Source organism: Eulemur rufifrons, chromosome 2 (genome assembly GCF_041146395.1).
Source record: "Eulemur rufifrons isolate Redbay chromosome 2, OSU_ERuf_1, whole genome shotgun sequence".
Taxonomy (NCBI): Eukaryota; Metazoa; Chordata; class Mammalia; order Primates; family Lemuridae; genus Eulemur; species Eulemur rufifrons.
In genome coordinates, this window is record NC_090984.1 from 14,285,719 (window position 1) to 14,302,912 (window position 17,194).

Consider the following 17,194-nt stretch of genomic DNA (forward strand, 5'->3'; position numbering starts at 1 on the left):
TTTTGGAAACTTTAGGGAGAATTGGGGAGAAATTGGGACCAGCAGCTTAAGGTGGCTTCGTGGGGGAGACAGATGGACAGAGAACTTGCATTTTTGGTTAGAGGGGAAGGCTGCCTGGGTAGATGTTCCCTACACCATGCAGCATGTGCTTGTGTGCATGCATAAAGGTGTGACAAGTCCCAGATCACTTGGCATTTTCCCAGAAGGCTGCCACCCTCTCTGGCAGAATCAGAAGCAGCCACTGTTTTGTGGCTCCTTTGCTTGTGATATTCATGTGAAGCACTTCATGTTCTCCCTGACAATTAATTCCTCAGAGTGACCAGTTTGGGCAGAGAGGGGACTTGGGAAACTTCTGCACCTGTTTAGAGAACTCCCACTCAGCTAGGGGATGGAGTGGTCACCTTAAGTAGCATTTCTATTTAAAAAAAAAAATTGGCAAATAATAATTGTATATAATATATGTTTATGGAGTACAATGGGCTGTTTTGATATGTGTTTGTGGAATGATGAAATCATGCTAATTAACAAAGCCATCACTTCACATACTTATCTATTTCTTTTGTGTGTGTGGTGAAAACATTTAAAATCTACTCTTTTAGTAATTTTGAAATGACCAGTGCATTATTGTTTATTGTAGTAACCATTCTGTGCAAGAGATCACTAAGATATATTTCTCCTGTCTAACTGAAATCTTCCTCACTTTGATCAACATCTCTCCACCAGGTAGGAGGCACCCAGAGTTGGCATATAGTTGTCAAAGTATAGTCTTCAAAGAATTAAAAACATGAGTCATATGCAAAAAAAAAAAAAGATTAAGAACACAGGTGAACACATTTATGTAACCCAATAGTGATGGAACAACAGGATGGTAGAGCTGAAATGATCACTGGAATAAGATGGCAACATGAGATATGAAGTTGCTTAATGTTATACATGGCAATACAACTATAATCCTTGGGGATCATCTTTTCTATTGGATGAAAACAATTTGCAGCATATCCACGTATAAGTTAATGTGTGACTTCCCAGAATCTAGGCACTAATCTAAATAGTAAAATCAATCACTAGAGTGGGGATTGGTAAACAATCTGGCCCATCATCTGTTTTTATAAATAAAGGTTTATTGGACACAGCTGAGCCCATTCATGTACTTATGTCTGTGGCTGCTCTTGCACCATAATGGTAGAGTTGAGTCATTTCAGCAGACATTGTATGGCCTGGAAAACCGCAGATATTTGCATGTGGCCCTTTACAGAAAACGTTTAACAAACCTTGTGCTGGAGAATTCAATAATCTTCACATAGGCCTTTTAGACAGAGCTCCAGTATAAAATTAAAAAGTCTTGCAGTCAGCCTCTGGCCTTCTTGGCAATTGTTGGATAATTTTTCTTAGCATTGTCTAGGCCGGAAGGCTTATGTGTTTGAGAAGTTTTTGTTAGGGCTTTGATGACGCCTCTTTTGAATGAAAGGACTGACCCTCTGATGCAGCCCCACCTCAGGAAACGGGCCGCTTCCTGTTCTTGCAGGTGCCCTGCCAGAGAGCGTGGGACTTTGTGGACCTTAGATCATTGTTGTCTGCCTTATATATTGCTTCCTCCCATTGAGTTCCAGCCACCAGGTCCCCACAGACAGATCAGTATGAATGATGATGATAATTATGATGATGATGATAATAATCTCCCCTGTAGTTAACTTCTGTCAAGCTTTAAAATATGTCCATCAAAGAATTTGATGCTTTACAACCACATCACCCCGTTTAGTTCTTGCAACGGCCTTAAGAAGGGGGTGAGAGGTCCTCATTTTACAGATCAGAAAACTGAGGCCACCATGGGTTCTTTAAAAGAAATCTTTATGGTGCGGCAGCTGGGCGGTGCTGGACATCGTGTCGCCAAAGCTGAATGCACGTCACTCCTCCTCCTGTCTGCGTGAATTCTGTCAACTGCCAGGGTTTTTCTTCCGACCCAGGAACGTCAGGTTCAGAGCCAGAAGATGAAGATTCCAGTCTTGGCCCTTTCATGTCCCAGCTAGGTCAGTCTTTCTTGCCTCTGTGAGATGGGACAAATGCTACTTACCCTCTGCCCCGCCAGGGTCTTTGTTAGATTTAAGTAAGAAGCTCAGAAGTGGTATATAAACCCTAAAAAAGCCAACACAGACATTGGTGTTTCCCTCCCTCAATCCTGCTCCTATGAGAGCTTTTTAATTCTTTTTGGATCTATGTAAAAAATCAGAATATTCACCTATGTGTGTATACTCTAGATTTTCCAGGGAGTTTGTGGAGCTCCTGCAACCGGAAGTTCTTGAATGAGTTCTTAAGCCACTGACTAAAAGTGGGGCCTTGGAACTGCTCCTAAGTCTTTCCTTTTTCCTTCCCTCTATCTAAATGGACGTATGTCTACTAAACTCCTACTGGGTGCCAGACTCTGTGTTAAGGGTAGATGCTGTGAATGGAGCAGACGTGGCCCTGTCCCCGAGGACTCCCCTCTAGACAGACAGTCAACAAGCAGCCAAGGTAGTTTCCCCAGAGTGATAAGCTCTATACGGAAAGGGCAGTAAGATAACATGTTAGAACATGGGTTGAGAAGGACGGGCAACTTCTGCCGGGGAGGTCAAGGAAGGTCTTTGGAAGGAGTTTAGAGCTGGAGGATAAGAAGGAGCCAATCATGAGGGGAGGAGGGGTGCTCTAGCCAGCCAGAAGAGGATAAGCAAAGGTCCTGAGGTAGGAAAAAACCTGAGGGGGAGTGTGGGAGTGCAGAGAGGAGGCCACTGTGACTGCTGTCCAGGGCTAGAAGAGGGCTTGGTGAGGCCGGTGGGGATTAGGCCCCCCGGGCCTGGAGGCCTTAGCAAGGAGTATGTTTTCATTCTCTAAGCTTGAACTGTCCAATATAGGAGACAGTAGCCATCTGTGGCTATTAAAAATGGAAATTAACATATCGTATGCATGTAACAAAATATCACATGTACCCTATAAGTATGTAAAATATTACATATCCATAAAGTATTTTTTAAAATTGAAATAGATTTTAAAACAAATTCAGATGAAATACAGTTAAAAGTTTTGCTCCTCAGTGGGTAATTGAAAGCCTTGTACACTATTTATTGGTGGGGATGTAAAATGGTGCAGCTACTATGGACAATAGTATGGTGGTTCGTCAAAAAATTAAAAACAGAATTACCATGTGATTTAACAATTCCAGTTTTGGGTGTATACCCAAAAGACTCAAAAGCGGGGACTTGAAGAGATATTTGTACGTCTCTGTTAATAACAGCGTTATTTACAATAACTGAAAGGTAAAAGCAATGGCAGTGGCTATCCGCGAATGAATGGATTAACAAAAGGAAATTCTGACACAGGCTATAACATGGATGAACTTTGAGGCCATTATGCCCAATAAAATAAACCAGTCACAATAGGACAAAAAATTTCATTCACAGGAGGTCCCTGGAGGCATCAGATCCACAGAGACAGGAAGTAGAATGGTGGGTGCCAGGGGCTGGGGAGGAGGTGGGGAGTGAGTGTTTCATGGGGACAGAGCTTCAGTTTGGGAAGATGAGAAAGTTCTCGAGATGGAGGGTGGTGACAGCTGCACAGCACCGTGAATGTGCTTAATGCCACTGAACTGTGCACTTAAAAATGGTTAAGACAGTAAATTTTATGCTCTGTTTATTTTACTACAGTTAAAAAAAAAAAATTGGTTTCTCAGTTACACTGACCACATTCAATAGCCACAGAGGAAAAGTGGCTACTGTGTTGGACACCCGTAGTTAGAGAACACTTGTGTCATCACAGAAAGTTCAATCAGACAGTGCTGTTCTGCTGCAACAGTCACAGAACCTGAGGATTTGGGGTGACGAACGAACACTCCCGGCTTCCAAACCGTGTTTCAAACCAGTCGAGGAGTGAGGGAAGGGAAGCTATACATATAGCCAAGGGCTGTCTGGCCTTGGAGAACTGTCCCTGATGTTTGGGGACAGCCCAAGAAGGGAGGGCACAGTCCAGATGCCCAGGGACCCAAATCAAGATGTGTTAATAATTAGGAAAAGATGAGTAGCAAGACCTCGGGAAGCAAAGTCCAGCCTGCAGTGGACACGTTCAGTCACATTGGATGAGAAAGTCCCTCTGGCCACAAGCTCTGCCCACGGGTGGTGCCCTCACCTGCAGAGCCTTCTCCTTCCTCCCCTTCCTTATCTACTTTTCATCCTTCACTTTGCAGCAGAAATGTCACCTCCCCTTACGCCTCAGCAAAGTGCTTGTGCAATTACATGTCTCCGTGTTTAAATAACGAATATGCCTCCTGCGTTAGACTCTATGCTCCCAAAGGCAGTGTCTGTGGCCACCTTTTCTTCCCACAATGGCTGCAAAATCTAGACTACTGCAAACCAATACCTGTTGAGGCAATTGATGGCTTTGGGGCAAGTTACATAACCCCCCTGTGCCTTGGTTTCTCCATTTACAAAATGAAAATAAAATGGAGATAACAACGTATCTCCTTTACAGTTGGGGTGCAGCAGCGTGCTGTGCTGGAGCGGGCTATTTGGAGCTGACTGTGAAATTTTCAGGACATTTGCAAGTTATTTGTTAAACACAAAAATACTCTTAAAAATTAAATGATATAAACCTGCAATGAAACAAATTATGTTACAAAGGTAATAAATGCACAAAACTCACCACGTGCTACATTTTTTTCTATTATTTGTGCTCTTGAGGTTATATACTACTTTTCCATCTGTTGTAGATGCAATTGTATCTACTGTTGGACATACTATTTAGTGGTGTGCTACTGTGTATCTCTTGCCAGCTCTGTGTTTAGTGACTTCATGTTGGGAGACTGAAATTGACCAGGGCAGGAGCATTTACGCCATGGAAATTGGCAAATGCTATGTAAGTCAGGACCTCTCTGTCCCCCTCCTTCAGGCAGTTGTTAAACACTTAGGAGCACACCACTGGTTTAGGCGCTTAAATGAGTTAATAGACGTGCCTGGCGTGTGTAAAGTGATGTAAAAGTGCATCTATTCTTGTTATTATTTTGCCTGGCTTCTTCTCCCTCATCCAGAATTGTTGCAAGTGCAGATAGGAATTGGGCAAAGCCATAAATCAGCTATGTTTTCTTTCTCTCTCCAGTTTGCCCAACCATCTGTAAGTCACACGGCTGTACTGCCGAAGGCCTTTGCTGTCACAGCGAGTGCCTGGGCAACTGTTCCGAGCCCGACGACCCCACCAAGTGTGTGGCCTGCCGCAACTTCTACCTGGATGGCAGGTGCGTGGAGACCTGCCCGCCTCCATACTACCACTTCCAGGACTGGCGCTGTGTGAACTTCAGCTTCTGCCAGGACCTGCACAACAAATGCAAGAACTCACGGAGGCAGGGCTGCCACCAGTATGTCATTCACAACAACAAGTGCATTCCGGAGTGTCCCTCTGGATACACGATGAATTCCAGCAAGTGAGTCCTGGGTGTGGGTCTTGCGGGGGGTGGGGGGGGGTGCGGCAAAGAGAAGGAGGAATGTGGGGTTGGTGATGACAGTGTTGCCTGTTAAAACTGTGTGCAAAAACGGGGTTAACTAGCTATGAGTGAAGTTGCTGGTCTCAGATGCTATTTTTGCCCCTTGTTTTGGTCTGGGGCTTTGAAGCAGGGGTCAATGACCTTTTTCTCTAAAGGGCTAGATAGTAAATATTTCTGGCATCTTGTGCACCAGTTCTAAGCTTTCCCTGCTCAGCTTCAGAACAGAAAAACCATAAAAGAAGTCATTGATTTCCCCTAATATCCTCCACGTGGCCTGTCCTCGCTGATGGAGCTGCATCATCATTATAACAAGAATGTAGCTGAGGTTTTTCACGTCTTCCCCGATCTATGGCTGGGTGGTGTGCCCAGATTAGCCCGGAACATAGTGTCTCAAGGAGGAAGAGATGCACAGCTGCATAATTTCCAGGGCTTTGCTGTTCTTTGAAGGGTAGTGCAGTCAAACCATTTCCCACCATCTGGGTGAGAAATAGCAGCGTTTTCTCTCTTTGGCGATGAGTCAGATTTCCTACGCACATCACAGACTTTTTGTTCATGTTGTTAGCTTCTTAGATGAGCTATTTTGGTGTCTCGGGGCCGTAACTGAGTTTAAAAAATCTGTTTCCTGGTTTTTGTGTTGAGGTTAAAAAAAAAAAAGAAAACACCACAAAACAACACAAAAACAAATCAGAAACAGACACACGTCAAGAGGCCTTGAGCTGACCTGCTTACGTAAAAAATCTTCCTCTTCAGACTTGAGAATTAGCCAAGCGAGCGTGTTCTGGTGGGAAATTATATTTCCCTGGGTGGAGAGGGTGGGAAGGAAAAACAATCTTTAATTTCAGTTCTTAGGAGGTTCTCTTCTCATGTTTGTGCAACCTGTAAGTACAATATGTTTTGTTTTACTCGTTTTTGATAAAAACCTATCAAGTGGCTTTGTTGACCCAAAATAATCCTCTATAAAATCACCTTTGCACGCCAGACAGAACTTTTTTTTCTGAAGGCAGGGTGGTACCAGTTTCTTAGTAAGGTTAGGAAAACGACCATATTCCTTTTGATTCATTTCTTCCCCGCCGCCCTCCCCCCCACCCCCATTTGAAATAAAGAGTATTCTTGTCTCCCTGTGAGACATTTGTTTGAAAGATATTGGCCTTAAATGAAAGGTATTTTTCCCAAAGAGCTGAGAAATATCACAACCTCCTTTGAGATTCTTGTTTATGGTACAGTAGACCCTAGAACAACGACAACAAAACAAAACAAAACAAAAAACCCTAAGGCATTGACACCACATCCTTTGATGCCTGGGACCTTTACTGAAAGGAAGAAACAACAAAGTGAGAGATGCTAGTAATGATGTATCATGGCAGTGTTTTATTATGTAGGTTTTTTAAAAAATGTAATATTTTTACTTCCGAAGGTTTCATTTTATCTTATGAAAGACTGTATAGTACTGTTGCATTTTGCTAATGTGGTTTGATATCAAATAAGGCCAGATATGTTTTCTTCCATTCTGGTTGCTTATCTAGAACACAGTTCTTGATGTTTTCAGGGCAGAGTTCTGGGAACCCACGTGGTTTCATTAAAAGGTCCTGCTGTCTGTCCACCAGTATCCCAAGGTAACCAATGAGAACAGTGCGGTGTCCTTTCCTGAGATGAGGAGGACCAGATATTTGGGATGAATGTTGAATTTTTGATGGGTGTAGGGTATCCATTGGGAAGGGGGGAGTCTTCAAAATCTTTGACTCTCTTCTTGCCTTCCTTTTGTACCTGAAAGCTTGGCACTTGTCCTTGCGGCCGCATCCTCAGAAGAATGAGAACAAGTGGTGTGAGGAGAAGGAAAGAAAAGTTTATTACCTTGCCAGCAAAGGAAAAAAAAATGGTAGACTCTCATCTCGAAATCCAAATTTCCTGAACATAACAGAAATAGAGAGCTTTGAAAAGGAGGGCCTTCGGTTCTGGGCTACTGTGTTAATGATTCTAATGATTCTGATAGTTCTATCTCAGCCTAAGACAAAGCCTGTGACATCCCCCACCTGGGAGGCTGGTGCCAGGCCTGGGATGGCTGAGCTATCTCCTGTAACACAAAGAGCAGAACACATTTCCCTGCCCCTCCCCAGGTTTGTTTTTGTTTTCATTTTTGTTTTTGAGACTCTGTCACCCAGGCTGGAGTGCAGTGGCATCATCATAGCTCACTGCAGCCTCCAACTCCTGAACTCAAGTGATCCTCCTGCCTCAGCCTCCCGAATAGCTGGGACTACAGGTGCACATCATGAAGTCCAGCTCATTTTTAAATTTTTTGTAGACATGGGATCTTGTTTTGTTGTCCAGGCTGGTCTTGAACTCCTGAGCTCAAGCATTCCTCCTACCTCAGCCTCCCAGAGTGCTAGGATTACAGGTGTGAGCCACCTCACCTGGCCTAGCTGATATTTTTATTGTCAACTCATTTATTCGCCCCAACCAGATTATAAGCTTCCCAAGTGTATCAGTTAGCTCTTGCTGTATAAGAAAATCACATCAGTGCTTAGTGGCTTAAACTGTGCATTTATGAGTTCTGATGATTTTGTGGATTGACTGGTGGTTTGTCTGGCCAGGGCTGGCTTAGCTATGGCTGATAGTTTAGGATAGCCTCTCATGCCTTAGATGGTCAGCTGGGCCTCCCTCATGAGGTCTCTCATCCCAGCAGCCAGGAAGGGCAGTCCTCAATGCACAAGTGCTTATTAAGCCTCAACTTGCATCACATTGGCTAATATCCCATTGGCCAAAGCAAGTCCTATGGCCAAGCCCAGCTCCAACAGGTGGAGAAATAAACTCCCTTCATGGTAACAGAAGCTACAAAAAAACTGTGGCCATTTCTGATTTCTCAGTGGGAAAGTAGATTATCTGTTTTGTTCACGTATGTGTACCTGCAGCTGAGAACAGGAGTTGGCAAAGGGCCAGAGAGTAAATATTTTCAGCTCTGAAGGCCATATGGTCTCTGGTACAGCTACTCAGCTCTGCCTTTGTGGTGTGAAAGCAGGGTTAGGTGATACAGTAACCAATGGATGTGGCCGTGTTCCAATATAACATTATTTGCAAAAAGCAGGTGGCCAGCTGGATTTGGCCCATGGGCTGTGGTTTGCCAACCCCTGCCTTAGAGTGTCACCTGCCACATAAGTGTAGAGCCAATAAAAGAACCCAAACATTTGGTCACTCTTTTATCTCCACCCCAGCTGTTCTGACACTGTGGCATGGAACACCATTCTGACACTAACCACCTGGAGCCGGCTTTAAACTCTTCAAGTTCAAGGCTCAGTCCCCCAAAAGACTTCCCGAACTTCAGACACCAGCTGCACTTTGGGGATTCCCTGGTCACCCACACTTCTGACTGACTGGCTATAAATTTGGAGGTTCCCGCAAAACCCTTTGGGTTTGATAATTAACTAGAACAACTCACAGAGCTGAAATAAACCTGCCATACTTACAGTTACAGTTTTATTATAAAAGATACACATAGGGTAAGGTCTGGGAGAGTCCTAGACACCAAGTTTCCGTATTCTGTCCTTGTGGCATCGGGGCACATCACCTTCTTGGCACGCGACGTGTTCGCCAGCTGGGAAGCACACCACTGAGCTTCAGTGTGCAAAGTTTTTACTGGGGTCTCATTCTTGAGGTGTGATTCTTTGAATCATTGGCCGTGCGATTGCCCCAAGCCCTGTCCCCTCCCTGGGGGTCAGGTGGCTGGAAGCCCCAATCCTGTCATCCCATGGTTGGACTTTCTGCTGACCAACTCCCATCCTGAAGTGACTGAGTGCCCATCACCAGTCACCCCCACATTCCCATCGCTCCTGACATAGGCATTCCTATCTCTCAGAAAATCCTGAGGGTTTTGGAAGCTTTGTGCCAAGAACTGGGATAAAGACCAAATACATTCTTTATTGTACCATGATTCCAAAAATCATTCTGAAGAATTCGATACACAGGGGTGTATGGAAATAACAACAGTAGCATCAATGACACCACTCATAAAAATGAACATAGCAAGGAATAGCAATGGTTTTCTATGTGCTTTATGTGGTGTGTGTCAGTCCTCGTCACAACCTGGGAGCTTGATAGTGTCATTATCTCCATTTTACAGATGAGGAAACTGAGACTGTCATAGTTGGGAATCTTGTGGTTTCATGTGGCAGAACCCCAACTCAAACTGGCTTAAGTAAGATTAAAGGAGTCTAGTGGTGCCCAAAACCAAAAAGTTGAGGGGACTGCTTCAGGTATGGCTGTATCCAGGAGCTCTTGTAATATACATGATCAGTCTCTTTCCATCCTTTGGCTTTATTTTGCTTCTCTGTTGGTTTTAGTCTCAGGCAGGTTCCCCCGCACCCCTCACCCCTCACCCCATGCCAGCAAGATGGCAACACTCTCTTATATACTCTGGAAGGAAGATGATTTCTCCTTCTAGGAGACTGTGACAAAACCCTCACTGCACTGACTTGGGTTGTGTAGCCACCTCTGAACCCTCAGCAAGGGATAGACAATGCTGCTCAGCATGGCTTGGATCCTGTCCCCTGCCTGGACCTAGAAGGGCTTTGCCAGCGAAGAACTGACCTCAGAGACCCCATGCTGGGGAGGGCTGGTTCCCAAATTCACAGGAGGTTGTGAATTTGAGGACACCAGGCTGTAGGTGGGCAAAGCCAAAAGCTGCCCAAGTCACCTGCCTGTCAAATGTGGGGTCGTGTTGCAGCAAACCCCGCTCAGAACCACAAACGTCCTGTCTCCTCGGAGCAGTGGGCTGAATCCCGCCACATTGGGTTAACAGCATCAATTCTGCCACTTTGGCATCCGTGGTGTGAGTCCCATGTCAGGCCCGTCATCTCAATGTCACGGCATAATTCCCATCACCATGGTAACACCAGGAGTCCCGTCGCTTCGGTGTAATACACAGGGTAGACTGTGGTCCTGTCTCCAAGGGATGTGGTGTGAGTCCCATCACCTTGGGGTACAACAGGAGTCTTGTCCTGTCGCTTTGAGGACCTCCACCGTGGAGTAATGGCATAAGTCTCTTGCTTTGGGCAGTGGCTCTTCTCTGTGGTCGATTTTCTGTCTTCCCTCCCCAGGGACATTCGGCCATGTCCAGGGACATTTTTGGTTGTCACAACTTGGGAGAAGGGATGCTACTGGCATGTAATGGGTGGAGCCTGGGGATTTGGCTCAATATCCTACAATGGACAGGATGACCCGCCTCCACCCCACCACAGGGAATTATCTGGCCCCGAATGTCAACAGTGTTGAGGTCAGGAAACCCTGCCTTAGGTTAACGGCATAAGTCTGTCACTGGGAACCCCACGTAGCGACGTCGTGTGCTGTCTGCTGTTGTGGAAGGGACCCTGTGTGCCCTGACCCCTCACTGTCTCTTTCTTTGCTCCATCCTCAGCTTGGTGTGCACACCATGCCTGGGCCCCTGTCCCAAGGTCTGCCACATCCTCGAAGGCGAGAAGACCATCGACTCAGTGACATCTGCCCAGGAGCTCCGAGGATGCACCGTTGTCAACGGGAGTCTTATCATCAACATCCGAGGGGGCAGTGAGTGCTCTGGGTTGGGGGGAGGGTGTCCTGCCAGGCGCCATGTCCCTGTGAGCTGTGACCTCAGCCCAGGCTCTAGTCCCTCACTCAGTGGCTCTCCCATTAGTAGCGACTGTCATTTTCCAAGTGGGAGATTGGGGGCATTAGCAATCTGCATTTGGGGGGGGCGTGGATAGGATCTCACTCTGTCACCCAGGCTACTGGAGTGCAGTGGTGTGATCACAGCTCACTGCAACCTCCTGGGCTCAAGCAATTCTCCTGCCTCAGCCTCCTGAGTAGCTGGGACTACAGGTGCACGCCACCATGCCTGGCTAAGTTTTTAAATTTTTTGGTAGAGACAGGGAGGGTCTCACCATGTTGCCCAGGCTGACCTCAAACTCCTGGCCTCAAGCAATCCTCCCGCCTCGGCCTCCCAAACTGCTGGGCTTATAGGCGTGAGCCCCCGCACTCAGCTGGCATTTTTAACGATCAGGCCACATGCCCTATAGCAGGTCTGCAGACCATGTTTCCGGAAATACCAGCTCAGGCAAAAAAGGCGTTCGTTTGTTTATTTATTCGGCAAGCATTCATTGAATACTTGCAGTGAACAAGGCAAAGTCCTTGCCGTGATGGATCTTGCAAAAAAAAATCCAAATCAGTGCATGACGTAAGGTCAGGGGGTGGCCCATGCTCAGAGAAACGCGCAGCAGAGGAGTGGGGGGAGGGGGAATCAGCAACTTTTTCTTATAAAGGGGTCATAGAATGAATAGATTCAGCTCTGCAGGCTGGACAATCTCTGTCGTAACTAATTGGCTCTGCTGTTGTAGCATGAAAACAGCCATAGACACGTGTCCACCAAGGGATATGGCTCCATTCCAATAAAACTTTATTGACAAAACAAGTGATATTTGGCCACTGGGCTGCAGTTTGCCAACCTCTGAAATACAGAATAAAAGGGGTTGCTGTTTTAGAGGTGTTTCTACGTGTGGGGAAGGATGGGTTGAGATAGTGATGGAATAAGCCAAGGAAATATATGCAGGAATAATATTCTGGGCAAAAGAGGCAGCCAGTGCAAAGGTCCTGAGGCAGGTGTCTGCTTGGCATGTTTAAAGAATGGCAAAGACTTCATACTGTGTTCTCACCACGAAGGGTTTTGGGCAGAGTACGTTGAAATTGTTGACAGTCTATAGGTCATCTCCTCTCCACGGAAAATTATGGGAAGATTAAATATTCCTATAGAAACTCACTGCATGTTCTCTCCTTTCCTTAGACAACCTAGCGGCTGAACTAGAAGCCAACCTTGGCCTCATTGAGGAAATTTCGGGGTATCTAAAAATCCGTCGATCCTACGCACTGGTGTCACTTTCCTTCTTCCGGAAGTTACGTCTGATTCAAGGAGAGACCTTGGAAATGGGGTACGTGGGCGCAGTCCTGTGCTCAGGCTTGTGGCCTGAGCACTAACTAAGAAGTTTGTGAATTAGAAAAACTTGGAGTTTTTTGGGGTTGTTTTTAAACAAACAAAAAAACATCATTAGGAGAAAGTTCCCAGCAAAACCTTGGGAGAGAGGAACTTGTGTTGGAATATGTGCCTAAAGGTCTATCCAGCCAAAAAAATCATAAAAGCTGTTCTGTGGTCATTCTTAAGAAACTGAAGGGGGAACAGCCCAAACTGTGTTCCCAACCTCTGAGGGTGCTGGCTGGAATTTGCTCAGGAGGGTGTCCTGCCATCTGGGCCGCGTTGTGAGGCAGGTATTACACATATGAAATGGAGCTTCCCTTCCTGTCTCTGTTGTCTACCCTCATTTCTTGGATCCCTTCCTCTCGAGGTCCCACTGACTCTGTTTGAGTTGGTAAAACAGCAGAAACACAGATTAGCTGTACTTGGCGCAGATAGAAATTATAATAATTTGTGGGCAAAAAGTCTGAGAAAGGCCATTCGGTGAAGCTCTCAAAGACCCAGGTTCTTGCTGACTTGTTGCTCTGCATGGTCACAATATGGCTGCCTCACCCCCTCCCTCACATCTGTAGAACAGGCAGGAAATAGAGAAAGGGAAAAAGGTGCTTTGTAGCCACATGATACATGGCGAGTGGCTTCTGTATTGAACAACACAGGTCTAGATTCTTCCCTTTTCCCATTCATTATGTGCCAGTGGCCCCCTAATTATTCTAAAGCACAGGTCTAATCAAGTCACTGAGCTGATATAAAACCTTCAGTGACTTCTTTCTGCCTACCAAGGAGGGGCACACCCTCCTGGTCTCAGTCTGGCATGCAGTATACTAGAGGGTTTGGTCCATTGCAGTTCTCTAGCTATTTCCTGTCACCTGTCGGCCAAAGCAGGTTACTTTGCTCTTCCATTGGGCCCAGCTCGGGTGCCTCTGTGTCTTCAGTCATTCCCCTCTGCAAAAACCCATTTCTCAATCCATCACAGTCTTACCACTCCCCTTTAATACTAAGCTCACTTTCCCAGCCATGAAAACTTCCCATCACCTCCATTCAACAAATACTTATTGAGTAGGTACCAAGCAAGTGGTTAGGTCTGGGCATGTAGCTGCGGACAAGACTGACTCCAGGCACGGCCCTACCATCTTGGAGTTGGAGAAGACCAGTGATCGAATGCTTAGGGGGTGTGTGTGTCTGTTTCCGCAGGAGCTACTCCTTCTACGCCTTGGACAACCAGAACTTAAGGCAGCTCTGGGATTGGAGCAAACACAACCTCACCATCACTCAGGGCAAACTCTTCTTCCACTATAATCCCAAACTCTGTTTGTCAGAAATTCACAAGATGGAAGAAGTTTCAGGAACCAAGGGGCGCCAGGAGAGGAATGACATCGCCCTGAAGACCAACGGGGACCAGGCATCCTGTAAGTGGTCCCATCCCGGGGCTCCTGGTTTACGCACCAGAAAACATAACCACCCTCCTTCATCTGCCCCACTGGCCCCCAGGGGCACGTCACCGCCCCCTAGTGAGATACAACGACTCATTGCGTGATAGGCTGTCTTATTGAGGACAGGTTTTGAAACATTTTGGTGTTTATGGCACCAAATACAGTGCCTGATACCAGAGGGTGCCACATGAACGTGACGGGAATGAATGAGTGAATGAATGACGCCTCCTTGTAGATAGTTCAGGCTCAGTGCTGATGCCAGGGAGTTCAAGTTGAGTAAAATGTCTGTGTCAGTCCACATCTGGCGAGCAAATGCCAAGTCGGAGTTAGAAGTGCAAAAAATGTATCGAGGGCTGGGCGCTGTGGCTCATGTCTGTAAGCCCAGCACTTTGGAAGACCGAGGCCAGAGGATCGCTTGAGGCCAGGAGTTCAAGACCAGCCTGGCTGAGAGCGAGACCCCCGTCCCTACCAAAAATAGAAAAATTAGCCACGTGTAGTGGTGTGCACCTGTAGTTCCAGCTACTCAGGAGGCTGAGGCAGGAGGATGGCTTGAGCCCAGAAGTTTGAGGTTGCTGTGAGCTATGATGACGCCACTGCACTCTAGACTGGGTGACAGAGCGAGACTCTATCTGAAAAAAAAAAAAAGTATGGAGGGTAATGCACTAGAAAAGAGAGGGAGGGCCTTCTGATCAGTGTGGGTCTGACCGCTGTGAACAAAGAGGCGGAAGGAAAGAGGATAGGACAGATTGCATCCATGAGCGTCTTGGCCAAGCCCAGAGGGAGCTCAAGGCAACAGTTGTCCTGAATTGGATAAGAACGGCCAGCCACCCCCGCCCAAGCTCAGTCACGGTTGGGGGCCGTCCAAGGAAAGCCAGGCTCTGGCTTGAAAGCTGTAGCAGGTCCCGCAGTTTCTACGGTGGGAGACCGTCTGCTGACTGCAATCCCCTAACACATTCTGAGCAGTGAGCTTCCAAGGGCTTTGGTGACACCCTTCTGGAGGGTGAGTTCCTTATGGCAAAATGTAGTGCAAGGAGGGAGCAAGGTTGGGCGTTTAGTTTAGGAGAGGGTTTGCAGCCTAGGCAGAAGCAATGATGCACATGTGTCTCTCTAAACTGCAATGATGCGCAGGCTGTCTAAACTCATTCAGCCTGTGTTTATGTACACTGGGGTTGCAGAAGATGCATATGAACCTTGCAAGTAAGTCCACGTGCAACACACAGTTGTATCAGGAAGAACGTGACTCTTGCAAATCCCTTCTGGTAACTATCGGCCAGTTGTCCTTGCTGACTATGAGTCTGAGCTCCTAGCCCTGGATGCATGACAGCCACTAAGTCCAGAGACAAGGTGTCGGGGCAAGGAATGCAACTTTATTCGGAGAGTGGCGCATGGTACGAGCTTGGGCTTGGTTTCATTGCGTAGACACAGACTGCTGTGACTCAGCTGCGTCCCTGGCGGGGTAACTGGCTTGTGTGCAGGGCCGAGGTGCACGTCTGGTTCTTGCTTTTGAATCTTCCCCCATGCACACTCAGAAAGACCAGACCCATTAAAGGAATAGCAGGCCGATCTCTCCCTTCCCACAGCCCCTGAAGGGAGTATGGGGTGATGCACTTTGGCCTGAAACTGACTATTTGATACTGATGTTGACTGGGGTTGTTTTTTTTTTTTTATCTTTTTTAACTTTTTTAGGTGAAAATGAATTACTTAAATTTTCTTACATTCGGACATCTTTTGACAAGATCTTGCTGAAATGGGAGCCATACTGGCCCCCCGACTTCCGGGACCTCTTGGGCTTCATGCTGTTCTACAAAGAGGCGTAAGTAGAGGAGAGAAGGTTGGGGAAACGGTGTAGAGATGACGGCCGGATGGCTTGGCGCTTGCAGCACGAGTACTCACACCTTCCCCTCAGGGTTCCTTTCTGTCTCCTTCCTACTCCTACTTCCATACCCGCCACAGGTTCCTTTTTATGATCTCACCAGTTGATGGTGTGCACAGGCAGTGACGTCCCCTTTTGTCCAAAGCCTGAAACGAGGCCGGACACGGTGGCTGACACCTGTAATCCCAGCACTTTGAGGGGCTGAGGCAGGAGGATCGCTTGAGGCCAGTTCAAGACCTGCCTGAGCAAGAGCGAGACCCCCTCTCCACAAAAAGAAAAATTAGCTGGGCGTGGTGGTGTACACCTGTAGTCCCAGCTACTCGGGAGGCTGAGGCAGGAGGATCACTTGAGCCCAGGAGTTCGATGCTGCAGTGAGCTATGATGATGCCACTGCACTCCAGACTGGGCAACAGAGTGAGACCCTGTCTCAGGAAAAAAAAATGCAACCCTATAGGATGTAACTTCCCTGGGGCCCAACTGCACAGTGCTCCGGGTGATAGGCACGTAAGGGTAACCACTTTCTCCTGTTTTGTCTTGAAAGCCCTTATCAGAATGTGACAGAGTTCGACGGGCAGGATGCGTGTGGCTCCAACAGCTGGACAGTGGTGGACGTTGACCCGCCCCTGAGGTCCAATGACCCCAAGTTGCAGAACCACCCTGGGTGGCTGATGCGTGGTCTCAAGCCCTGGACTCAGTATGCCATCTTTGTCAAGACCTTGGTCACCTTCTCGGACGAACGCCGGACCTATGGGGCCAAGAGCGACATCATTTATGTCCAGACAAATGCCACCAGTGAGTGTGTCTTGTGACTTTGAATTTGCCTGTGCATTGGACATCTTGCCTCAACAGGCTAAGCAAATTGTAGGAAATGCTTTGTTGCATGGTTATTTATTGGCTTTTAAAGGAGCTGGGTATTGGGCCAGGCAAGGTGGCTCACGCCTGTAATCCCAGCAGTCTGGGAGGCCGAGGTGGGAGGATCACTTGAGGTCAGAAGTTGGAGGCTGCAGTGAGCTCTGATGACACCATTGCACTCTAGCTCAGGGTGACAGAGTGAGACTCTGTCTTAAAAGAAATCCAAAAAACAAAAACAATTAGCTGAATATTGAGGCTTATATTTTCAGAAGATGAGGAAGCTCCCAACAAGGTACTTGAGGAGAATATATATATTTTTTCATCCTATTATGAAAAATTTTCAGATATTTCACAACATAGAAAGAAGAAGAACCCCATGCAATCCCCTCCAGCGTCAACCTTTGGCCATTTTAGTTTCATTTCTACTCTCCTTCCGTCTTCCTACTTAATGTTACTTTTTTTTGTTTTTTGGCTTGAGTGTTTCATCACAATTTAGTTATATTTTTATAAAACCTAAGTCCTTCTCCTAGAGCAATAGTTCTCAAGTGGGG

The 17,194-nt window shown here is 46.7% G+C and overlaps 1 protein-coding gene across 4 annotated transcripts in view; it reads left to right on the forward strand.

Moving 5' to 3' along the window:
• INSR (insulin receptor) overlaps nucleotides 1–17,194 on the forward strand; it is a 119,140-nt gene that overhangs the window by 71,477 nt on the left and 30,469 nt on the right. For all 4 annotated transcript variants that reach the window (XM_069479406.1, XM_069479415.1, XM_069479423.1 and 1 more), the window contains exons 3-8: nucleotides 5,119–5,440; nucleotides 10,905–11,053; nucleotides 12,303–12,447; nucleotides 13,680–13,894; nucleotides 15,605–15,731; nucleotides 16,333–16,583. In XM_069479406.1, coding sequence (XP_069335507.1) covers nucleotides 5,119–5,440; nucleotides 10,905–11,053; nucleotides 12,303–12,447; nucleotides 13,680–13,894; nucleotides 15,605–15,731; nucleotides 16,333–16,583 — 1,209 coding nt within the window. The remainder of the gene's footprint in view (nucleotides 1–5,118; nucleotides 5,441–10,904; nucleotides 11,054–12,302; nucleotides 12,448–13,679; nucleotides 13,895–15,604; nucleotides 15,732–16,332; nucleotides 16,584–17,194) is intronic.